Genomic DNA, 24,176 nt, shown 5'->3' with positions numbered 1-24,176 from the left:
AGTGCGAGGAAACCTGTAAAGCTCAGTACAGTTGGAGCAATTTGAAATTGCAATAGAACGATGGTCACAATGATATTGTAATTAATAACGGATAATTAAGTGATTAGCACTTCTTCCATTGGAACCACTGTTATGCTTGTTTATTTTTCTTTTATCTTATTATACATATATTATATTGGTGATAGATCATTTTAAAAGAATCTTGCCATTTTTTCCATTTAGACGCTTTTCCTTTTTTTTACCTTGCCATTTTTTCCTTGACATTATTTCCTAAAATCGTATCCGGTATCCTACATTAAAATAATTTATGTGTGCGTGTTGTACGTCCGGCTTAGAAAGCAATGACAAAAACACATTTATTCCAAAAATGAGACAGATTTTTTAAGACAAAAATAAAAGTTGTTCAGAACTTTGAGTTGCGTTAGTTAGGCAATGTTTAATTCTGATCAGACAAGATTTCTGGGCTATGGAGGTTTGATTTTTTGCTAATAGAATACGCCCTAAATTAGGTCTAATAATGCCTAAAATACATATTTGAGGCATTATTTATTAATGAGTAATATATTTAATTTATAAAAATATCTTTCAGTTATACAATGCATAACCATTCATACACTAGGTTTTAGTTACAATATTTTCGTCCTAAAATCGCAATAGAATTTAGTAAAAGCTTCATATAAAGAACATTTCCAAAGTTATTATTTCTAAATGTGTATTTATTATTTTTAACAATATTTGTATTTATGTTAATTACCATAAAAAGTATGTTATTATGTCAATATTCCTCAATGTCGATTAAAAATATTTTCTGGTTAATTGAAAATCTCAAATTCGCTCTTCCTCGGTGACAGCGCAATAACTCAAGGGATTAAGTTGGCTTTTATTCTCTCGTGTACTTATTGACTAGTCTTTGGTTTACTCTCACTCTCAGGTCAGGACTCAGTACATTAGATTATGTAGTAAAGTCAAGATCACTCTAATTGCAATGACGTATTTGTGTGGTACAATCCCTGTTCAAGTAGCTGCTTGTTTCTTTCCGCTCAATGAAAACAAATTAACTAAGAGTTTTGAAGATGCAATTGAAGTCCTTGAAGAGAACCAAATCTATATTAAATCCACAAAAAATACATTCACCTATGATTTTGCTTTTGGAAATCATATGGAAGAGGAGGAAGTCTACAACAAATTAGTAAAAGAACTTATTCCTCAACTCTTCAAGGGTTGTAATATCATTGTTCCGGCCTATGAAGAAACCGGATCAGGAAAAACGCACTCCACCAGAAAAACAAATTCCCAATTCATTTCTCCAGAACTCCTTAGAATAATTTCCATAGCCATCAAAGACATTTTTGAACATATTTCTCAAGAAGCATGTGCAGACGTGTCCTTCGTCACCAATGTATCATTTATTGAACTATATGAAGATAAGATATATGATCTCCTCTCCTGCTAAAGTAAGAGAAAAGAAAAGTGTTCCCTAGATATTCAAGAAGATCACAAAAATGAACTTTATATTTCGAATCTCTTGAAAGTTCCTGAGGACGCTGTCATTCAATTTGAGAATGGATCAAAAAAGATAGTCACAGCTGCAACGGCGATGAACAACGTTTCTTCGAGATCTCTTACTATTTTTACTTTCCACATAGAGGTAACTAACATGAATAAGGATTTTCTCGTATTCAAGTTCCACCTTGTTGAACTTGCGATGCCTGAGCGACATAAGAAAACAAAGACCACTGTCGAAATACTCAAGGAAGGTATTGATATCAATAAAGGTATCCTTGCTTTTGGAAACGTTATCATAGCTCTTGGAGAGGGAACATATCCTTCAGGTTACAAGCACACTAGACTTCTTCAAAACTCTATTGGGGAAAATTCTCATACATTAATGACTGATTATTCTTCAAATTCAGACTTGAATTTGGATGGGTAGATTTCTACCCTAAGATATTCTGATAGAGCTAAACAAATTACAAATAACCGTGAAGGGAAGGAAATTGATGAGTTGAAAAACGAAATTGTGAATCTTAAGACTCATTTAGATGGTAGAGTTAATGAAAGTACGGATTTACTAGACAAGGAATATGAATATGCAGATCTGCAAGACTCGATCAATGAGCTCAAAACTGAGAATAAGGAACTTTCTTAAGCACTTATGACTGTTAAAGAAGAATTAGTTCTTCTTCATGAGGAAAAATCTAAAATCGGAAGTCTTGAATGAGAAATTAAAAATAGAATTAACAGAACTGTTCAAGGATCCCATATCAAAAGATGAAAATTCAAGTCATTCAAAAATCAAGCATTTACTTAGTATGAATGAAGATTCCAGGGAAACTACGACGGAGTTTATACCTAATGAGACTAACTCAATGATCCAAGGGGACAACGAAGATTCAAATGACGTAGATCAAAATGAAATCGACGGCACAAACGAAACTCCTGCTTCGATAGCATTAAGACAAAACAACATTGCCACCATTATCCAATCTATAAGTATGAACACTAAACAAAAAGAACAATTGGCCTCAACCATTAATTTTAATTATGAAATGTTCAATCGAATGAAGCTCAAGTATGAAGAGTCTATTCGAAACATGGAAGCTTATATGAAGACAATGAGTACTGAAAAAGAGAAGCTTCTGAATGAGAGTAAGAGTATTTAAGGGTAATTTGAGTATGGTATCCAAACAAAGAAAACGACAGATACAAGAACTCGAAGCCATGACACTAAATTTGAAGAAAAAATTAGCTAAGATCATTGACAAAATAACTCAAGAATAGCCTCACCTACCTCTGAAATACTTCAAATGAAACAACAAAAGGTCAAGCTAGTCAATAAAATGAAAAAAGAGTTACGAAAGGTTATATCTTGGAAACTGAAGAAAGAGCAAGAGGTTACTTGAGTCAAGCTTTCTGAGAAAAAAAAAACTCAATAGCAAGCAAATAAACGTTTGTAAGCATAAAGTAGAAGAATCAGCCGCCGTTGATGAAAGATTAAAGACTATTGTGGATAAGTGTAAAAGTTATCTTATCAAACTTTGTAATTAGTTCAATCCTAAAAATTGTGCATGTTACTTTAAAAGTTTATATATTGTTTTTTGTTTCAAATGGATTGGCTAGTTTGAGTGGAATAGTCTGTTCTTTAGTTGAGAATGAAATTGAAATCCTGGTTAGCTATAAAGAAGCTGTTCAAACGAAAGAGAACTTCTTGAAACAACTCACTACCTTGAGGTTCCTCTTCTATCGATATTGCAAGAAATTAAGGTTCATCGTTTGCCAAGATGGGTGATAAAATATGTCGTGGATCCTGTCAAAGAACAAATGATAAAGAACACGATTATCTTACTAAAAGAACCAATTCGTTTTACAATAATAAAAAAAGTTAATTACAGACCTTAACGAATGAGATGGTTGATTCAGAATATTTGACGCTATAGCCCTTAGCCATTTTATACTATATATTCTAATATACAAGAACCAGAATTATGATAATTACTACATTAATGCTTCCATCTTTAAAATATTGTCATTGGAGTGGACAGCTATTAATGTACAATTGATTTTATTGAAAGAAACAATTCGTGTTACATGAATAAAAAGGATAATTACAGGGCTTGTCTGATGAGAAGGTCGTTTCAAAAGATTTGACGCTATAGTCCTCCGCCATTTTTTCTGCCTTAAAATATAATATATCTCTTATCCCAATTATAATTGTGAATTGCATCTCATTTGAGTTCATTTAAACTAATTCCGGTCTGTTTCTAACAAAATTGTTCATCTAGATTGTACTACCTACCAGTAATAATATCAGGTAACCCTATGCATTTTTATTATAATATTGGCCTCATATGCATCGTCAATCTTAATCTAATTATTATCATGTTCCATAAAAGAATATTTATCATCAATGAATTGACTAATATTTGGATAATGATTGCACTTAAAATATCTATGTAATATTTTGCATTTGTTTCAATCCTATTTATATCCAGCGCCTTAAGTTTATTCAAATCTAAATAACCAATTCGCGTCGTATTTATTCCTATCTCACTAATTATGAATAAACTTTGAAAAAACAACAACAACTTTGTTTAATTATCGCATATCATTTTACGAACAAAATTAGCAATTTGGGATATATACCAACAATAAATAATAAAAACCATTTAACTTCGATACAGTAGGTTTAACGAGTTCTATAATAAACTCAAAATATTTTTAGTCATCAAAGGGAACACCATCAGACAAGACTAAGTGCTTTGCTGACTTATAGCTTAGAATCTTTTTTTTGTATGCACGAAGCGTTGACATCGAAGATCGATGAATCCTACTCTTGACGGCTTTGTAGGGAACAGATGATGTGAGTTTATCCAATAAGTAATGAAGCCATAAAATATTAGTATAAGGCGTGAAAGACTTCCAATCATTTTGATTTGATTCTCTCATTAACCTACATGAAATTGAAGTTTACAATGAAAAAAAGTCTTATTAGGTATGTATAATATTTCGAACCTGTATATTTCAAATTGATAATCTCCAACCGCGCTAAAAAGAGCCTCATCTTTCGAAATATCTTTGAATATAGGTTCGTCCTGCTTTACTTGACACGTTAATCGACTAAGTGAAAAATCAATAATAGTTGCCTTGATCCCAGAGGATTGAACACAATAGGTATTATTTGGATCAAGACTGTAAGTAAGAATGTCTTGAGATGTTCCTTGAATGAGGATATTTCCCCAGTGAAGATCCCGATGTTCGAACCCTAATTGTTCCTCGGCAACTATTAATCAAAATAAATAATTATGGTAGATATAACGAGAGGTTGAACCAAATTATACCGGCTAGGGCATGAGCCACCTGATTAAAAACGGATATCCCTTGATTTGCATTATAGAGCGTTGTGGTCTCCAAATCCACCCCTCCATTACTAAATTCAAATGCAATATACTTCTGATCACATTCGAAATAATCAGGACGAACATTCAAACTCTCTTTAAGCGTGTCATAATCATCCCAGAGTCTCAATAACACTTTTGGGTAATGCCCAGACACAATATGACACTTATTGATCGAGACAAAATTCGGTGTTTTTTCCAAACGACCTAAATTTGATAAATACAAAGATACTTTTATCTCTGTTAGAACTTCCAACATTGTCGTCTGAGGTTCATTATTTACAAGCTGTGAACCATCAACAGGAATTAGCTTCAGAACAGGTGGATATTCAGAATCTGATTCTAAAGCATTTAATAAATACACTTCCCCAAAGGTTCCTTCTCCTACCTGAAATGCAAATTAATGACAAAGCTTGCATAAAATAGCAATTAAAGTACCTTTTTAGATTTTTCAAACATTTCTGTGGAGTATATACTTTCAAACGGAAGCACTTCCAGCTGTTCACAGCATGAAAGAATATTAGCCAATGGTGATAATGATTCAAGTTTTTCTGGTATACACTCATCAAGTGATGCATCATTTTGATCTGTCAATGATAATTCATTGAGCTTGTGCATCTAGAAAGAAAGAAAAAGTTAATTAATTCAAATATTCTGTATAAAAATAATATACTCACAATTTCATCCTCTTCATGAGACATGTCTGTAGTAGAAGATAATTGCTATGATAAATAATTATTTTGAGAGATAAAATATACAAGAACCAGAATTGTGATATTTACTACCTTAATGCTTTCATCTTTAGATATTGTCATTGGAGTGGACAGCTATTAATGAACAAATGATTTTATTAAAAGAACCAATTCGTTTAACATGAATAAAAAGGATAATTACAGGGCTTGTTGGATGAGATGGTCGTTTCAAAAGATTTGACGCTATAGTCCTCCGCCATTTTTTACCGCCTTTGGCTGGAATCATTGGATTTCCATCCTTCGAAAAGGATAATTTCGGAGGTGCAACGGGAGATGATGATACAACGTCGTGATCTAAACTCTCATTTTTCTTTTCCTCACAATCAGGACAATTCCACAAGAGGCCAACTTCAACAATTTCCGTGAACACATCTTGATCAATGCCATGACAAGATGCATGAATACGCACAGGACAATAATCACATTCCAGAATATTATCTTCATCAAAGGATGAACATTGGCAACGAACGGGTTGAGAATAACACTTTTCAAGGATGGAATCTGACAAAGGTTGGAGAAGTACAATGGGTCCTTTGCTGAATGTATTTGGAGTAGACGTGATGGAGGGTATTTTACGCTCCATAGACGGTGTGGTAGGTGGAGATGAATGATTTTTTCCCCCTTTGTGTACGCTTTTTTCGTCGACTACGAGACTGCGGAATGAAATCCATGAGGTTTGGAGACACAAGAGCTTTTTTGCTTGATTTATTGTGGAAATGAGGAGATGTGGATGCAATAGGAGAAGCAAAGAGAGGTCCATCATCTGGACTGAAGACTGGAGGTGTATTTTCATTCTCCTCTTCACTATCAGACATAACTGGCCTCTCCAGGACTTTATCAAAGAGACTATCAAACTCTCCATTATTATTGGATGTGTTGGATTTCTTTGAATAAGTTCGAAGGGAGTATCGAGTGGGGCTAAGATCCCATTTTTTCCATTGTATAGACTTCTTTTTCGATGTTCGACTCAGATACGAGGATTTGTATGTCTCTTCAAAGCTGTCAGAGTTTAATTTGAGTTTCTTTGTACGAAGCATTCGGGTTGTAGGCCTTGTATTATAAACCTCATCAAATAGACTTTCAGCTCCATCTTCACTCATGTTTACAAAAAAATAAAAATAATGATATCCAGGGATGCAAATAGGTTCCTTCGCGCGATTGACATAAATTGTACTTGATACCCCAATCACATATACTTTCTGGATAAGTACTGAATTATTTAACTTTATCTGATTCAAAATGTTTGAAACTTTTTGAATTTGTTGATCACAGATCCTAACAAAATGACGTCACACGTTGCAAAAAAAACTTTGTTTATATACACGACTCGCTTTTTCATCCACTCTCAACTTCAACTGTCAAAAGGGGAAAGAAAGAATTGAAATAACATGGTATCCTAGTCCATAGAGAAAGAAATACATAGAGGTGAATAAAGCTTTAAACTAAAGCATTAAACTTATTGCTTTACTTTAAACAAAGTAGCAAAATCAAAGTGACTATATCATGGCGCCATGGATATCTCAACAACTGGATGTTCATCTACCGCGCAACCTTTCTTTTAGATACCGTAAAGAAACTTTGTTTACATTTAGTTCCTAGATTAAACTCGTAGTAAGCATCATGGTTCTGATCGAATAAGCTAGAGCATCAAGAGGATTTAATTCCAGTGATTAATAATGCCTTCTATGTCGAAGGATTACTTTTAATAATTTGTTCAGACTTCATGACACATTATAAATTTGCTTAGTATTATTTATGACAAATATCTAATCATATTTGTTTGTTCCATTTCCCAAGGGAGTATGTTCAAGTGTAAGTAATATTAGTGCAATATAGGAGGAGGCAATGTATATAAAGAGAATGTAGTACAGAAACGTTCCTTTCGACTAAAACATTAATGCTTTACTTTCAACCTACATGTGCAAAAAAGGTAATTGACGTCACAAAGTAGGTATTTAGTATTAAAAAATAATTTGGTTACAAAATAAACATAGTATATTTATAAATAACTATGAAAAAAGTTATTAATAAAATTAATTATTATAGGTACTCTTCGTAATAATTTTTTGTATTTATCAAATAAAAACTACATATCAATTAATATAATAATCAGGAAAAATATATCCTTCCTCCATTGAAATGAACGTCTGTAGGATAATCTTGTTCATAAGATTTTACAACTAATTTACAATTTTCTCTAGTATTGTTAATTCATTAGTGTAATAAGGTGTCAATAATGTATACATATAGACAATATATATACTTTATATAGGTGTCTCTATATATCTTGTGAGAAGGAGGAGGGGGGAATAAATAACTTAGGGCCTCCTTAAATATGGTTGAATACTCTACCCACGGGGATATTAGTGGATTATTAAAAAAACCAGGACTATTACATCCATTTAACACCACAAACTATTTCAAAGCCCTCGGATTGTCCGGGGTCCCGGATGGTAGTGTGGGATAGTTAAAAACCCCAATCACATCCAAAAAAAAAAACCTAGTATCAAGAAATAGTTTCAATCCCTCGGGTTGGACGTGGAAGTCTTGCTAGTATTAAAAACCAATTGTCAAGGGCCAAAGTAACTCACATTCCCTAAAAAACTTAAAATCTTATAGGCTATGTTAGTTCAATTTATATATGCCACAGTAGAGATTGAAATCCAGTAGAATCGTTTATTCTCCTAGTAGAGATTATAATCTTATTCTCTCCTAGGACAAATTACAATTTTACTGAGGGAGATAGTAGCATTTCATATTTGAAGAGGTTGTGTTTTTGAAAATATGACGTAAAGTCATACACTCTAATTTATCTATTATTATTAATTATTATATACTTATAGTAAGTAGTTGAGGTTTAGAATTTTAGGAGAAATAAGCTAATTATAAATAAAATCTTTTTCATTTTTCATCTTTAAGATAGCGTATTCCTGCTGTAATAGTTAATTATTTACATCATATTTGCCTCTTTGAGCGTGTGTACTTGTGCATCTCTTTTAGTCGTTCGACTAGTGCTGTGTCGTTTGCGATCAATTCTTTCCTTTGAACGACTCTTTTTTTAGTGAACGTACTGAACCGACTTATTTGCATGAATGATTCGTTCGTTTATACCGTAAGTTTCCCATACATGGAATATTCAATCAAATATTTCTATCCACTTAGACTTTTTTAATTAGTTATTATCAATATATTCAAGTGAAGAAGCATATATTTGTGTATTGCACGGTAGTTCATTAGCTTGCTACTTTGAGTGCACTCTAATTTGCACACACACACAATTAAAAAGTCACCAACGCACCAACTAAACTGTTTTAACAAAAGAACTGATACTCTAAAAGAACTAAATTCTTAACAGATTATTCGTATTTCGTACATTCAGGTAGCTGTTCCTTCAAGTCTATTCTAACTATTGAGTGATTTTTTTTTTCCACAGACACTTCTATTACGAGACTCAGCATGATCCTATGAATGTTGATGATTGTTGTTACTTGTAGGATTCAATCCAGAGTTGAGCTTGAAGCAGTGGAGAATAAGTGATCCGTGAGAAGCGAGTTAGGGGCCCGAGCAATTTGCTTATAGTTATTGTTTACGTAGATTTCAATTGTGAAAAGAGGAAGGGAAGAGAAAAGAGGATGAGGAAATTGATGATTGACGATTGTCCATGAATGATAAGGAGTAGGAACGAGTAGAAATAGATGATAAAAAAGAGGAGGATCAATGACCGGATTTACTTTTATTTTCCAAGGTATAAATAATATCAACGGATTGGGATTCCATTTATACTCACTATTAAAGATTTATCATATCGTCATTTCTAATCAATAAATACCATAAATAATTCGTATCCGTCTCCCATCCATCACTCATCTCGAGTGCCGACAATATCCTTGCTTGATACTTTATAGAATAACAAAATCAATTTCAGAACTAATTATTTAAAAAGACTAACATTAATTTGCATATTAATAATAATGAACTATCTGTATGTAAGCTTATATTAATATGCTTTATGTATTATCTAATTTGTCATTTTATCATATAATATACGAGTCGTGAATAAAAGAATAGCATTAAGTTAAAATTATAGCATACATATTTTTTTTTACATACATACATGAATTATAAATATTAACTTGTAAATTTACCTATCTGTTTAAGTATTCTCAGATTAACACTTGCATTCTTTAGTTTGAGCTTTGTATGAAAGTTATTTACTCTAATTTTTGTTCTTGTTTTCACAAAGGATATGATGACTTCTTTAAGCCAGTGAAGATATAATTCAGTTAGATGATTATGCAGCCTTTCAAATACGTTCGGGTTTTTGTCAATTGCGTCTTCATGGTTACAATGAAAAGTATTGAAATGTTTATCCAGGCAATGACAAAATTTCAAAAACTCATGCGATGGGATCGTAAGGCTTCCCTTATAGACCAATTCAATCCAAGGGCTAGACGTTTTTTCATAAAATCCGAAGTCACATGTCTTTTCCCCCAAATTTGGATAAAGGTCTTTAATTTTTTTTGCCAAAAATGCTGCAATATATGCCAGACCCTGATATGAACAATCATTGGAAACTTGAGATGATTTTTCTGTATCTGCTGTAATTACTTTTTCGGCTTCAAGAAATCCAGAACATTCTAAAGTTTCCTATGATTCAGTTGCATCTTCATCATGCTCATTTTCTTGTATATTTGACGAAAAGAAGTGACTCATTATTGATATAGTAAATATTTCGACATCATTCTCATCATTTAACTCTTCTTCAACAGCTGGATTACTTTAGACAAGTTCATATTTTTTCCCAATTAAAATTATTTTTAGCTTCTGCGGGCTTCCACCGGGGATGTATTAGTATTGTTTCCTCTGAGGGCTCAGCTAAGTCTGGAGATTCCGCTCAAAATCATTAGATGTAAATGCCTATCACAAATCTTAGCATTCTTAATATTAATTGGGCCTTTTCTCCTGCAGACTGAGATCCAAAGACGCTGGAGCATCAAATTTTTCTGAGGAACTGCACAATACTGGGCATCCTGTGGATTGGGACAGTAGGGCATGGCACAGACACGCTTTACACCTCGAGATGATGCCATTTTTGCTTAAGAGGTCCAAATTAGTACACTTCAATGAAATTATCTAAATTGCCTCAACTGTGACGTCACTACGTAAGCTGAGTCAGCTAACGCCAATTAGACTGCCTTAGAAGAGCCTTGTTGCCTCACCTTGCCTTTATATATAGTTGCCTTGCTGTACCCTGGAGGGCACCCTGATAGAGCATGACTTCGAAAATACACAACCTCTTGAAATATTGAATGCTACTATCTCCCTCAGTAAAATTGTAATTTTTCCTAGGAGATAATAGGATTGTAACCTCTACTAGAAGAATGATTGATTCTCCTAGTAGAAATCATGATCGAAATCTTTCCAAGGACAGATTACGATCATGATCTCTACTAGGAGAATCAACGATTCTACTGGATTTCAATCTACTGTGACATTTATATAATCCTGCAGATAGGTTATATACTCTCATAAGTCACTATTAAAAAGCGTGGTGGAAGTCAAACATCAGTCGGAAAAGCGTTTTGGTCCGTATAACCTAGTATTATCTATTAACCTTACCTCATCCCACTTCATGGATCATCCACCTTCGTCCAACAGCTCTGAGTTTGCACCAAAGGTCGCTAGAGTAGATACTAGTAAGTTAAAAGTACATACAACGACAATTACCTCAAATTTGGCTTCATCAGTACTGGGGATGCAGCATGCCCTCTCTCTTTGTGGGAGAAACATGTGGTTTGAAATTTTGTAACCCGAGATACTTAAAAATTATCATGGTGGAACCAAGGGATAGTTCCAAGCAAACTTAAACTTATTATTATTTTAAGTTCATACTATGCTCTCTCCATTACTGTCTCGTCTAAATAGATTGGACATTATATTTATACCTATATTTTATACACTTTTGAAAGGTGCCCTCATAGGAAAAAGTTTGATAAACGCTGATCTAAAGGATACGTTCATCTTTTTACTTTTGATTTTGAATCCCTCGTTGACATTTGCTTATACATAATATTTAATACATCTAAATGTATTGAATCTGAAACTTGGAGGTATGATTCTATTTAAATAGCAAATAATATATAGCCACCATACTTTCCAGTTAAAATCCAAGGGATGTATTCGCACCCCCACTATCTACGTTCGTACCTAATAATATTATGATTAATGAATTTGGATTTCCACATATGGTTATCTTTCGTCTTTCTCTCAACTTTTCTTTAAAAAAAAAGAAAGAAACACAGAACAAAACATGAAATCAGTTGGTATTAGTTATTTTAAGGTACTTTTAGGGAATCGGGTGGCTCTCATCTGATTTAAAAAAATATATTTATACTTTCACGATTGATGAAAGAATACAAAGGCGTGAGGAATACCATGTGTGGTGTGAAAGCGTGACATTGGATGAAAATCCACGAGTCTCACGTCCCGATGCCTAAACCTCATGAGTCATTAGGGGAGCCCCATGACTCATGAGGTTTTTGGGGCGTTGGACTTTTTTTGACAATTGTGGCAGGATGTTTTTGTTTTTTATTAGAAAAATAAAGTTTGATGACATCATCCAGGAATGGACTTTATAAGTTTTCAAGAATGATATGGAGAACTAAACTGGACGGGATTGCAGTCTTCATTCCTAAATAAGGACGGACACAACGCTTGTGACAGTATTGAGTTTTTTGTTACTCGTCATCTAATCGGACTAAAACATTGTATTAATTACTTAAATAATGACAGATTCGATAAACTCATTACATATTACTCAATTAAAGAATAATATATCTGTACTATTAGTTAATTTTCTAGTAACTAATAGTAAGATATTATAAAACTAATGTCTTACTACTCAACACTGGAAATCAATGCCAATTTTGCGTTTATTATAATGATAATAATAAACGATTATTCTGCATTTATGCATAAATATTAATAACGTTGAATAAAAATATTTAAAGGCCTATTTTATTGTGATGTGCAACTTTGTGTGCTATTCTAGGAAAAATTAATTTGAGAAAGCAAAAATTGGGAAGGCGTGATTTTCCCAATTTGTCATCGACAAACATTCAGGATGATAACGTGTGTTCAACATTTAAATGTCCTTCAAAAAGATTTTAAAAACAGATTACATAATAGGTTAATTTTTGATTGAGCGAGGGGAAAAGTAAAACTATGCCTTATGAACCCTTCACAAGTTCCTGTATCGCTTGTCGTTGAGTCTTTAGGTCGATTTTTGGTGAAGAATCGGGCAAAGAGTCAAAGTAGAACAAGGAAATCATACTCTACAAAATCCACAAAAAACGATACAGTAAATAGGAAAGGTTCCGTAGAGCAATGAGCATAATTCTACTTTCTCCGTTGCTCCACCATAAATCTACCTATAGACTATGGACTTTCCACCATGGTCCATAAATGATCAAACTATACGATAAAAACGTTTATACAGATGTCATGCTCCAGGGAAAAGCGATTAGAACAACTGTAACAAATATCTTAAATTGAGAAATGTTGTTCATTAGACAACACGCCTGGGTGAAAATGTTCTTTTAAATTCAATGTACGTAGGGTTCGATTCACGGTCGCTCATAGAGAAAGAAACATACTATATAGACTTAAAAAACAATGCAAGTCAGATGGAGTAATTGCAATACTATTAGAACAATGTTTACTTATATAACAATTTCAATGACATCGTAAATTGTATAATAATTGAAGGAAACGCCATTGTGGGGGATCAATGTTGATATTTTTACAACATAAAATGGACAAATTTCCAATAAACCTTCATAAAACTCCATCAAATGCTTTATGAATAAAAAGTACTTGCATTTAATACTACTTCATGCCTATTTTAAACACTGATATTTGAATTAAACCAAAATAATATGTACTGAAAATTCCTATGGAACAACGTAGCTTAATTGACAACGCGCTCGAGAGAATTACTCTCTTTAACTTAATGTAGGTATGTTACAAAATGCTGATTTATGGAGATAAAAAAATCTTGCAGAAGGTGTGCGCGGAAGTCTAGAAGAGTTTTGGGGATCTCCATAGAAATGCTGGATGTTGGGTAAATCAATTTGACGCCATTTATATTTAATGTAGATAAATTTTTAATAATTCATCCTGGCTAACTTTTTTTTTTCAATCTGTAGATTAATTTAAACGCACCATTTGCTGTAACAAACTCATCTCAAGATAGTCTTCAAAATTACAAATAAAGTATAACGGATTAAATAGAAGTTATAATGGAATTAAAAACATTGATTTATCTAGTATTTTTTTAGTTGAAAAAAAAAATCTGTTTATGGGACGTATATCAATTTTAACACGATATTAGCACCTTCAATCTTTTTTTTTTAAATTCGGTTCCTTCATATTAATATATATATACTAACAAAAAAGATAATAATAATAAACTCCAGGGCAATTACGTAAAAATACATAAAAAAACATTATGGTTTAAATTTAGTACCCCGGAGTTGAACCACATGTACTATAATTAAACATGCAGAACAAATTCATCAAATGAAATAAAATCTCCAAATTAGATGTAATACATCAAATTACAATACTATGATAAGGTTTTCCAAAAATTCTTGATTATTCTGTTAAAAACTCTTCCCTTGTTGGATCCCACAGATGGAATAAACTTGATGACGTCTGATGCTGTGGTCCATGTATCCGTTCCTATGTTAGGAATTTCCAGCGATAAGGCCAAATATATCGCAGATATATCCAAAATTATATCCTCACTTCTTCCTCAACAATCGGTTCATATGACGTCAGTTTCGGATGAATCTCCTTTTTTTCTCCGTGAAAGTCCAAACATTACAATCCCCTCCAGAAACTTTTCATCTCCACCCATCAAACCTTTTACATTTAGTTTTATAAATTTCTTCAGAATGGTTAAAGACGGGCAATCTACAAACGCATGGACTGTGTAATTGAATATCTTACAACAGTCCCTACATGTCCTTGAGATTAAAATACAATTAGCGGAGGTCTGTAATTGGACTGTGATTTTTCCCCCGTCATTAATTCCTCTCAACGATGAGTAGATTCTACTCTTCCAGTTTTCAGGGAGACTCAATCGTCTCCTATGTAGATCACACAATATACCCGTCTCACCTTCAAAATTAGGCAATGCCATTTTCAATGGCATAATACATGTGTGCGCGTCTAAAACTGAACTCTCTGAAATTTTTAAAACTAGTTAAATAATTCTGTAATTTTTAAAGGAGTCGACGAATTAATTTATTTAACATGAAGGATGAGAGTCTTAAACACATGTCTATTCAATATGGCCGCCCATGTTCTCCACTACCTACTCCAGCCTGGACCGGAACTTGCTGCATGACTTGGCGATGAAGCTCTAGTAGAGGTAGGTTCACGAATTCTTGAAGGCATACTTCAGTTGGTTCTTGGACTTGTATTGGACTCCCGACAGTATCCCCTTTAAACGCCAAAAAGTCAAGCGGCGAACAATCAGGGGAGTGAGGCATTTTTCTTAAGCTTGTTGAGAAGAATCTTTGACCTTGCGAGGCGTTTTTCCTTGTCTACAGGCTTGAATGATTGACGAGGGGTTCTCTTGTAGACCTTAAGGCCAATATCTTTCTTAACTAGCCGGTCCATGGTCCTTCTGCTGACGTTGAACTCCCTGGAGAGGCCGCTGACGGTGCCTCTCTTGTCCTCGACAGACTTTTTCACGGCAGCAACCATTTTGTCCGACCTTCGAGGCATTGACTTAGATCTTGTGGCCGCCTCAGGAGTCCCTTTGGCTACAACTCTGTAAACGGTGGTGCGTCTGCAGTTTAGAACCTTGGCAATTTCAGTGGGAGTTTTTCCCCGCGCGGAAAGTTCCAAATTGCAACTCGACGTCTCTCCATATTATGGGCTGTTGTTTACCTGTTGCTATTTAGATTTTCCTTGAGTTTCGTTTATAACTAGTCAAGACCCTTGCCTCGAAGTATTAACCGGTTTCAACTCAATAAAATCACGAATATGTGCATGACGTAAAATTTAAAGGAGTGTTCAGTTTTAGACGCGCACACCTGTATAAAGACCTTAACTCCTCTCAAGAGGAAACTTGAATCTCCAGTCATTCAATAGATCCGAGGAGTGAATATCATGCCTAGCTAATATACCTTCATTTGTCTTAACGTCTACTTTTTTTTCAATGACTATCATTAATTTTCTGGAGAGCAAGGAAGATATTCATATACTCGAATTTCATATTATACAATTCAATTGCAGGTATTTTAAAATATCATCATTTCCACCATACTGTACTTCATGAAAATTTCACTCAATTCTGTTAATGCATAAGAAAGTTGTGTTGCTTTATTCAAATATCATATTTTATTGGATCACAGATTTTGGTGTAGGTTATAAGACTTATACTATAAACAGTACGGAAAGAAAAGGGTGAAATTTCGATGATAAATTTGTTATAACTTCATTAATATTGAAGTTACAGACATGATTTTGGTATGAAAATGTATTTTTTTACCATTATCTATTAGATAAAACAGTTTTGAAGGGGAGAAAAGGAATAGAATTTGAAATTTTTGATTAAATACCTACTCTATGTCCGTAGGTTCGTAGGAACACTAAAAAGATCTCTAAAAATAGCTAGGTTTGTACAATTATTTTTATTTTTTGGATCGATTAAAGATGAGAAAAGTAGGATAATTATAGAAGAATATTTTATCCTTTCCATTGCCATAGTCATCTATTTTCTGAGATATTAATATATAATATATGTCAAAATCATGATATTGCGTCAAAATCTCCATCTGAGCAATTAAAGGAATATTTAAATATTAATCAGTGATATGTTCACCAAATAAATTACGAAATATATATTTAGAATGTATGACGTCCAATTTAAGAAGAGAGCAAAAAATGATATCAAATTCCTAAAGAATGAGTCATAATTGATGTCGTATTATGCCTTATGCAAAATATGTCGACTATTCTATTCTAACAATCACTTTGTAAGATTGATACTTAATCTAAAAGTGACATTGACAGGACTAATGGGATAACCTCATCAAAGACTGATGAATATGATTTCCCATATGTTTAAACAAACATTTGTCCCCTTTTAGTCTTTCTGTATGTGTAGCAACTAGCCTCTCTTTCCATTTGTACATAATCCCTTAGAAATGCCTATCCTTTGATGCTTTTAACTTCAGATTAAGAGTAATGTCAGTTAGTAGAGCCACACAAAAGTAGAGTGCGTCAATTTTTCCTGCTTGGAAGGAGGTTTGAAGTAAGGCAAAGGAGCTAATTATATATGAATAGCAAAGTAATTTTACTTCTTATTTGTTAGGTGCTGCAAGAAAGAGGCTGAACAGAAGAAGAGAGGGAGAAAGGGAGGGAAAAAGTGTAGAGAAAGAGTTGAAGCTTGCGCGCGCGCGTAGGAGAGGAGGAAGAGGCGGGAGTTAGGAGAAGATTATTTTGTTAGGCGTGTAGTAGTGGATGGCGTCACTGCGTGTATGAAAGATATGTAATTGGAGGGAAGAAGTGTAGTATTCAACGGAACCTCCTTTCGTTTCCGTTTGTTCGTCATTTCCGGAAGGCTTCTATATTTGTTGAGTCCGCCATTAGTGAAGCTTGGTTAGATATTGTGTGATCTCATCAAGGGATTAGAATTGACGTCATCGATCAGGGGTTTATGAAGAGATGAAGCCGGGTTCTTTTCATCTCATCCATGAATAACAACAAAAGTAAGGTGAAGACATCAAGCGACCTGAGCAGCCATTTGAATCGTAAGAAGAGAAGGAAGATCATGTCGTCCTCGAGTGCCTCTCCTGTGGTGACGAAGCAAGAGGAGCCGGACGTGGTGGAGCACACAGTGATCGAGGAAGAGGAGGTGGTGGAAGAGTCTCCCGGGCCCAAGGAAGTGCAGTATGTCGTGATTGACAAGACGGGGGAGACTGGCGGGGGAAGGGGCGTGCTGAGTCGACAGCCTTCCTACTGCAAGATACTCAAGGACCTGAAGGAGGTGGAGGAGGACGTGGTGATGAAGGGTGGGGAGCAGCAGACAGAGACGATCGAAGTGACGACGTCTGAAGCGCCCGTTCAAACCATCACCATCAACGGACAACAATATCAAATCGTGAGTCCTGCCGCACTGAACGAGTCCTCCTCGTCTGTGGTCCAATACGCAGCCACCGCCAACTCCAACGGACAAACCGTCTTCATCCCCGGAACCCTTTCCAACAACTCCTCCTCCAACAACTCTTCCTCGTCCCAAGTGATGACCGTCTCTCCCAACGCCAGCTCTCATAACTCTGCTGCGGAAGATGCCTCCAGGAAAAGAGAAATAAGACTACTCAAAAACAGAGAGGCGGCCAGAGAGTGTCGCAACAAGAAGAAGGAATACATACGATGCTTAGAAAACCGGGTGGCCGTACTTGAAAACCAAAATAAAGCTCTAATAGAGGAGTTGAAATCCCTCAAAGAACTCTATACTGGACAAAAAAATTGAGAAATGAGATGCGTTAGGTCTCTTGTCAACATTATTAGTATGCTTTTACGAGGAAGTGGGCATTAGAATTCAGGAATTGGCAATACTTTTGGTTTGGGTGTCTTGGGTTAGTGATGAGGAATTATTCTTTTCTTTCATAAAGGAAATAATATTTGTGTTGATTCTTCATATATAATTTTTTTTTTTTTTTTCCTTCTTTCAAACTTATTGAAAGCAATTTTCCCCATGCCTGTGTGTCTCTCCTTTTTCGAACTTATTTATATCAATGAAGTGTTATTTCCCCCCACCATGTTTCTGATTAACTTACAAAACGCAGAATCTATGGAATCAGTGATTTTACATATTTAATATGAAAGTAAATATATTATATATCTCTTTATATAGCTGAATGTATCTCAAATTTTTTCGTATAAAAAAAATATTTTTAATCATAAGAGGACTTTTTTAAGAATAATTTATTTAAAAAAAAAAAAGAATATATATATTTTTTCCCAACAAAAATACGTCATTTTTTTTCTTTTGTTTGGTCATTTATAAATGAGAATTCACTTTTGTATTTTATTAACTATGGAGTAATAGTGTATCCTATTACGTAATATGAGTATGTTTAGTTGCTAAGTTCCATTTGTAAATTTTATAAGAGTCAAGTTAAAGAGAGAACGAGCTTATCTACAGAAATGTGTTGCACTTCAGGGACATGTTGTCGTCTTACATCATAAGAGAGGGGATCCTTGTTTAATGCCGCCCAGGTTGCTTTATATGAGAATAAAATTATTTTTCTAATTTGCTTATTATCTAATGTGACGCCAGGATTTTTCTTTTTTGACAGTATGATGTAATAAAAGGTAATTGTAGTGTGGCGTAGCTCTGATAAATGAATATATATATATATATGACTTTATATTGCGTTTTAGCTGCACAAAAATCAAGTGGAGTGTTCCACTTGAGTTTAAAAGGATAATGTTCAAATCATGCTATCTATGCAGAGGACAGTAATTGCAAACGTCAGGGAGTTTGATTAAAGGACATCAGTCAGTTGACTCGCTGCAACTGAACTTTGTAAGTTCCAAATTAGATGTCTCCCAAAGAGGATCATAGAAAAAAGGATCCTTTACATTGGTGTCAATAACAGCCTTGATTTTCTTACACCCTGAATGACTTATAATGACAATGAGTAGCTTTCCCAAAGCATTCACAAGGGCCTCTCTAGATGCTTGGGTTTGAGCTCTTCGGAATTCGGCTCCTTTTCGTGAAATATCTACATCCAGATCAATAATTTCTCTGGCTACACCCTCAACGATCAAGTCCTCCACAACAACTCGAACAACTGAGACCCATAGCAATTTATTTCCTTCATGAGTTGTTCTGGACTCTGTCCTAATATCATTTCTTAAAATATGAGGAAACATACTTTCAGCACGGTGGTAAATGATTTTATAACTCCAACCATTGAAACCAAAATAATAATTTGCTAGCTCAACACTCTCTCTGTAGTTCAATCCTCGAGGCTCAGTAAAACCTCTACTTATTTTGACAATCACACGAAATGGTTTTGAATTTCTGATGATCCGGCATCCATGGGTTTTGATTCTCGCTTCTGCAGTAGAATTTGAAGAATAAAAATTTATAAAAGCGACAAAATAAGCTCTGCGTTTACAATTGCTCATGTCAGTGAGGACTTTATCCGGACTCTGATTATTACTCGACACTTGTTTGAGTTTCTGACTTAGCTTGCTTTTATGCTTTGAAACATTGTCTGCCGGTCTTTTTTTAAGTATGATTGAGTGAATAAGTCCAAAACTTTGGTAGCATCTTTCCAAAAAGAACTTTAATTCCTCTGAGGATTTGTTCCAAGGTATTTTATTTATGACAATGCTTTTGCTTGCTCCAAGAGGTAGATTGAAGTCAATGATTTCCACATTGTCCATAACTCTTTGTTATTTAAGAAGCCAAGGAAGGACCAGAATGTAGGACTATAAGGGGATGTTAATAATAAAAGAGGTATTAATATAATAGGGATTGCATTTTTCATCATATCTCATATTTATTAAGTATATATATAATTTTATATAACAATACTTAGATATATATAAAAATAATATCTATTTAATAATAATATTAATACAGAAATAAGAAATGTGGATATATATTTTGGATTTGTACTTGATAAATTATGATAATAATAATAATAATATTGGGACGGGTTTTGGGGAAAGGGGATAAATAATTAATCATACTAGGGTAGCGGATTTGTTATTATTATTATTGTTACTTGAGGAGGAAGTAGAAGAAGAATTTGTTCCGCTTGCAGAATTAGGCTTCTGATTGTTGTACCATGCTAGCATCTCGGATGAAAAGGCATCCCCGAGAGAGGAATCACTATTTTGAGCTGATAGTTTGGGCTTTGTAGGTGTGACAGTAGCAGTTTGAACAATGGGAGTAGAAGGTACTGAAGGAGGAATGATTGCTCTAGCAGGAAGTTCAGGAGGTGGTTGATTACTTCCTGCAGATGTTGTTGATGATCTGTCAGAGGAATCTCCTCCAGACTCTCCTGATTTAAGACTGGAAGCACTCACATTTCTAAATTTAGTACTATATTTATAAAAATCCGACATTTCAAATGGCTTAGTTGTTTCTTTATAAGGAACATATTTTCCACGATGATTATTATCTCCTGATATCACAGTTTCAAAGGATGTATTTACAGGAGAACCACCAGTCGTTGCTGAAGGGGATGAGAGGTGAAGAGGTTTCACTTTTCGATTAACTGCAGGAGACTCATTGTTCCTATCAATCATTCCAGATCGTCGGCGGGCGTAATATTGCTTAGGATACAAAGGTGGGGGAGGAGGATCCTCTTCCGAGATATTCTCATCTTTTAGTAGTACGTCTTGAATACTGTTGTTGTTATTGTGACTGTTACTACTGTTGAGAAGTCCTATATTAATGAGTCCACTAACAGGTTGAGGCTCTGGATATGTTTGTCCAGGGAGTAGCGTTGTTCTATTCACAGTTACAGGCAATGGATAAGGACCTCCACCATCACGAGGGGACGAATTCCATCGAGGATATTCATCGTTACTTCGTATTTCCTCATACCTCATCTTTGATCTACCATGTACACCAGCTGCTTCTAGAGTAGAAACGTCTTCCATAGAGCGATGAATTTCTTTCGAAGGCGGAGGAGGGAGCGGAGGGGGCGGATGAGATGGACGTTGAGGAACAAAGACTGCCTCGTTACGATTGAATTTTTTTCTTGCAGATCGTTCTAGACTGGGATAATTACCGGCAGCTGCCTCTAGTCTTCGAGCTCCAGGACTTGAAGAATTTTGCTGTAATTGCTGGAGTGCATCAATATCATCCAAAGAGCTAAATGCCTGGCTAGTTCGTTGCTGAGGGCAGTTATACAAGCCAACTGGAGAATCGCACTGAGAATTTAATTCGAATTTATTTCGATAAGGGGATGGCAGTGTAGCAGAGCGGGTACTACTTGATCCAAGAACCATTTCCGGAGTCGGAACAGGCATGTGGTGGTGGTGGTGATGAGGATGCTGATGATGATTTTGAACATGATTGTAATGAGGACGTTGAGTTAAGGGAGAGTCAGTGCTACCAATAGAGGAAGTTAGGGTTGGATATCTTTTTACTCGATACGAGGAACGTAAGTAAACCGAATTAGGAACGTATCCACCCGTTCTAATAAATCTAATAAAGAATGAGAGAAAATAATATAATATGTCATAACATATAAAATAACCTTAACATACCTTTGGGAATTCGAGGAAGATTCTATAGTCATAGACTCTGATGATCTACCAATAGAAGTATTCTTTCGAGGAGAAGTAGGACAGGAACGAGGTGAGAGAGGGAGTCGACCCTGATTGTCGATTTCATCAACATCTTCTTCCAGGCTGGAATTGGAAGGACACCTTTCAAGATCAGGGACAGATAAACGCCGCCGCAGTTCAGACTCTTCTTCAAAAGACTTTTTATTCTTTGAGGATTGTTTTAAGCGTAGATCGCTCAGTTTTGTTTCAATTTCTTTTAGTTTCCTCTGACTTTGTTGATAGGATATTTTTCTTTGTTTCCGGACGGATTTTGACACACTCATATCATTAGATATTTTGAGTGCTGCATTAGTAATTTGCATTTGAATCTCACGCTCAAGCTCTAAATTTGCGAGCATATCTTCTTGAGGTGAAGAGCCACAAGTGTTATTGAGCAAGAGTCTCTCAAAATTGAGCTCAAATTCTGTTCCAACACGACGCCTAATGGTAGGAAGACTTTCTCCAGGACTACAAGGAGTTTCAGGTGGTAAGTCTCCCGTCAGTTCTCCCTCCTTAAGGCAAAGTTCTTTTAATAGTTTGGTTTTTTCTTTTAGTTTTGAATCTAAAGCTTCACGTCTAGCTCGGAGAGCTGATAACATTTCAATACGAGCTCGACGCGTTTCCTCACTAACATTCTCTTCATTGCCATCATCATCACGTTTTCCACCCATGGCTCCTACAAGGGAATGAGTAGATGTAGAAGATTGTCTAGAAAGATTGGATATCGAGCTGGCAGATGATAAAGACGCAGAACTACGCGTCAACTCCCTTGCTATTTCATTTAAAGTTCTTGGTGGAGCATGATGTCTCAATTTGGCACGTTTACGATCTAAATAAAACTGATGTTGGGAAATAGCACTTTGCCAAATACACTTTGTAAGTCCCTGCGTTTTTCCGAACCAAACGTAGACACGAATACTTCCTGGATGAAAGGACCTTCGAGACGTTGACACACGGGTTGTAGAATCATGAATAGCATCTAGGAGCTCAGTGTCACCCAAAGAGGATTCCTCAAGTTTGAGTGAATCATCATATAAATCTGTACTACTTGGGGTTTGAATGACTCTTTTGAGATCATGCACTTCAATACTAAATTTTTTGTCCCGAAAATATAGATTTTCGAGTCTTTTCCACTGAAAGACGCGAACAGGGACTTTTCTGTCTTGATAGGAATATTGTGCGATACCCTTGCAGCTCAGGCCAAGCCACCAGGGCTTTTGTCTCTTGTCAAACACTTCAAAGTAGTGTACGCCATACGTTGGCATGGATTCCACAATCGTCATGTAATTGACGAGCGCTTGTCCACGCGTCTGTCCTTTGGTTTTTTTATAGTGATGAATGACACACTCTTCAGAATGGGAGAGAGAGGAATGCTCCTTCAGGATGTGCAAAGGCACCAGAGGACTCTTCTTCAGGAGGCACCGGCAAGAAGGCTCGTCCACATAGTCCAAGTGCATGGCCTGCAAACCTAGCGCCGCGAGTTGGAACACGATGTCAGACTCCACCTCCAGAGTCCCACGGAACACGAGGCTTCGAGCCTGCAAATAAAACAGCTCCACCGTCTTCGTCTCACAAAGATGAGAAATGGATTCGATAAAGAACTTGACGAGAAAGTGGAGTGTCAAATGGGGAGGCTTACGAGGGAGATCATGCTCCAGGACTTTACGATCCAATGTGAGCCATGTGTAGAGTCCTTTTTCATCTACGAGAGCCAAACCAAAGTACTCCTTCTCCTTGAGGCCGCAGTGAGAAGAAACCAAATCCAAGAGTTCTCCAGCTAAAAGACGAGGCTGAATCATCAGATCCAGTCGACGCTCATCCAACAGTACGATGGAAGCAGCGCGCCCCCCTCCCACACCACTGTTGGAGCGGCTCCCCATCGATTCAGATCGACTCACTTTCATTTCATTTCCGATTTCTCTGTAGGATCCTCCATTTCATCTATCCTTCTTTTAGCTTTAAGTCTATTCAATCTTCGCCTTCTTCAAATTATTCTCTCTCTCTCTCTTTTCCCTCAACAGAATCTCTCTCTCTCTCTCTAGCCAGCTCCTAGCTGTATTTTAAAGGAAAAAGGAGAGAGCACCCTACTACCACTGCTGCTACTCTATCAAACACGAAGGGAGGGAGAAATTCAAGATGGGGACAGGTAGAT

General features: G+C 35.4%; 4 protein-coding genes and 1 long non-coding RNA gene across 5 annotated transcripts; 2 read left to right on the top strand and 3 right to left on the bottom strand.

Moving 5' to 3' along the window:
- The first annotated feature begins 985 nt into the window (after nucleotides 1–985).
- On the top strand, nucleotides 986–2,149 carry LOC121124879 (chromosome-associated kinesin KIF4B). Its single transcript, XM_040720079.1, has 3 exons — nucleotides 986–1,383; nucleotides 1,456–1,929; nucleotides 1,960–2,149. The coding sequence occupies exons 1-3, from the start codon at nucleotides 986–988 to the stop codon at nucleotides 2,147–2,149; spliced, it is 1,062 nt and encodes a 353-aa protein (XP_040576013.1).
- Nucleotides 2,150–4,072: 1,923 nt separating this feature from the next.
- Nucleotides 4,073–7,118, bottom strand: Haspin (haspin). The gene is made up of 7 exons (XM_040719241.2): nucleotides 5,790–7,118; nucleotides 5,681–5,722; nucleotides 5,573–5,617; nucleotides 5,334–5,513; nucleotides 4,839–5,283; nucleotides 4,513–4,780; nucleotides 4,073–4,450 (listed from the first exon to the last, which is right to left on the bottom strand). Exons 1-7 carry the CDS (start codon nucleotides 6,507–6,509, stop codon nucleotides 4,219–4,221), a joined length of 1,932 nt encoding a protein of 643 aa, XP_040575175.1. The 5' UTR covers nucleotides 6,510–7,118; the 3' UTR covers nucleotides 4,073–4,218.
- A 9,824-nt stretch (nucleotides 7,119–16,942) lies between these two features.
- CrebB (Cyclic-AMP response element binding protein B) lies at nucleotides 16,943–18,698 on the top strand. The gene is made up of 2 exons (XM_040719330.2): nucleotides 16,943–16,976; nucleotides 17,037–18,698. The coding sequence occupies exon 2, from the start codon at nucleotides 17,418–17,420 to the stop codon at nucleotides 18,195–18,197; it is 780 nt and encodes a 259-aa protein (XP_040575264.1). The 5' UTR covers nucleotides 16,943–16,976; nucleotides 17,037–17,417; the 3' UTR covers nucleotides 18,198–18,698.
- LOC121124195 (uncharacterized) lies at nucleotides 18,635–20,170 on the bottom strand. Its single transcript, XR_011781843.1, has 2 exons — nucleotides 19,855–20,170; nucleotides 18,635–19,794 (listed from the first exon to the last, which is right to left on the bottom strand). It is a non-coding gene; the product is annotated as an uncharacterized lncRNA (long non-coding RNA).
- A 46-nt stretch (nucleotides 20,171–20,216) lies between these two features.
- On the bottom strand, nucleotides 20,217–24,127 carry LOC121124194 (uncharacterized). The gene is made up of 2 exons (XM_040719328.2): nucleotides 21,965–24,127; nucleotides 20,217–21,902 (listed from the first exon to the last, which is right to left on the bottom strand). Exons 1-2 carry the CDS (start codon nucleotides 23,926–23,928, stop codon nucleotides 20,429–20,431), a joined length of 3,438 nt encoding a protein of 1,145 aa, XP_040575262.1. The 5' UTR covers nucleotides 23,929–24,127; the 3' UTR covers nucleotides 20,217–20,428.
- Nucleotides 24,128–24,176: the final 49 nt, after the last annotated feature.

The sequence above is a fragment of the Lepeophtheirus salmonis genome, chromosome 9, assembly GCF_016086655.4.
Source record: "Lepeophtheirus salmonis chromosome 9, UVic_Lsal_1.4, whole genome shotgun sequence".
Taxonomy (NCBI): domain Eukaryota; kingdom Metazoa; phylum Arthropoda; class Copepoda; order Siphonostomatoida; family Caligidae; genus Lepeophtheirus; species Lepeophtheirus salmonis.
Note: the sequence above shows the minus strand (reverse complement) of the source record. Positions and strands in the feature narration are given on the sequence as shown.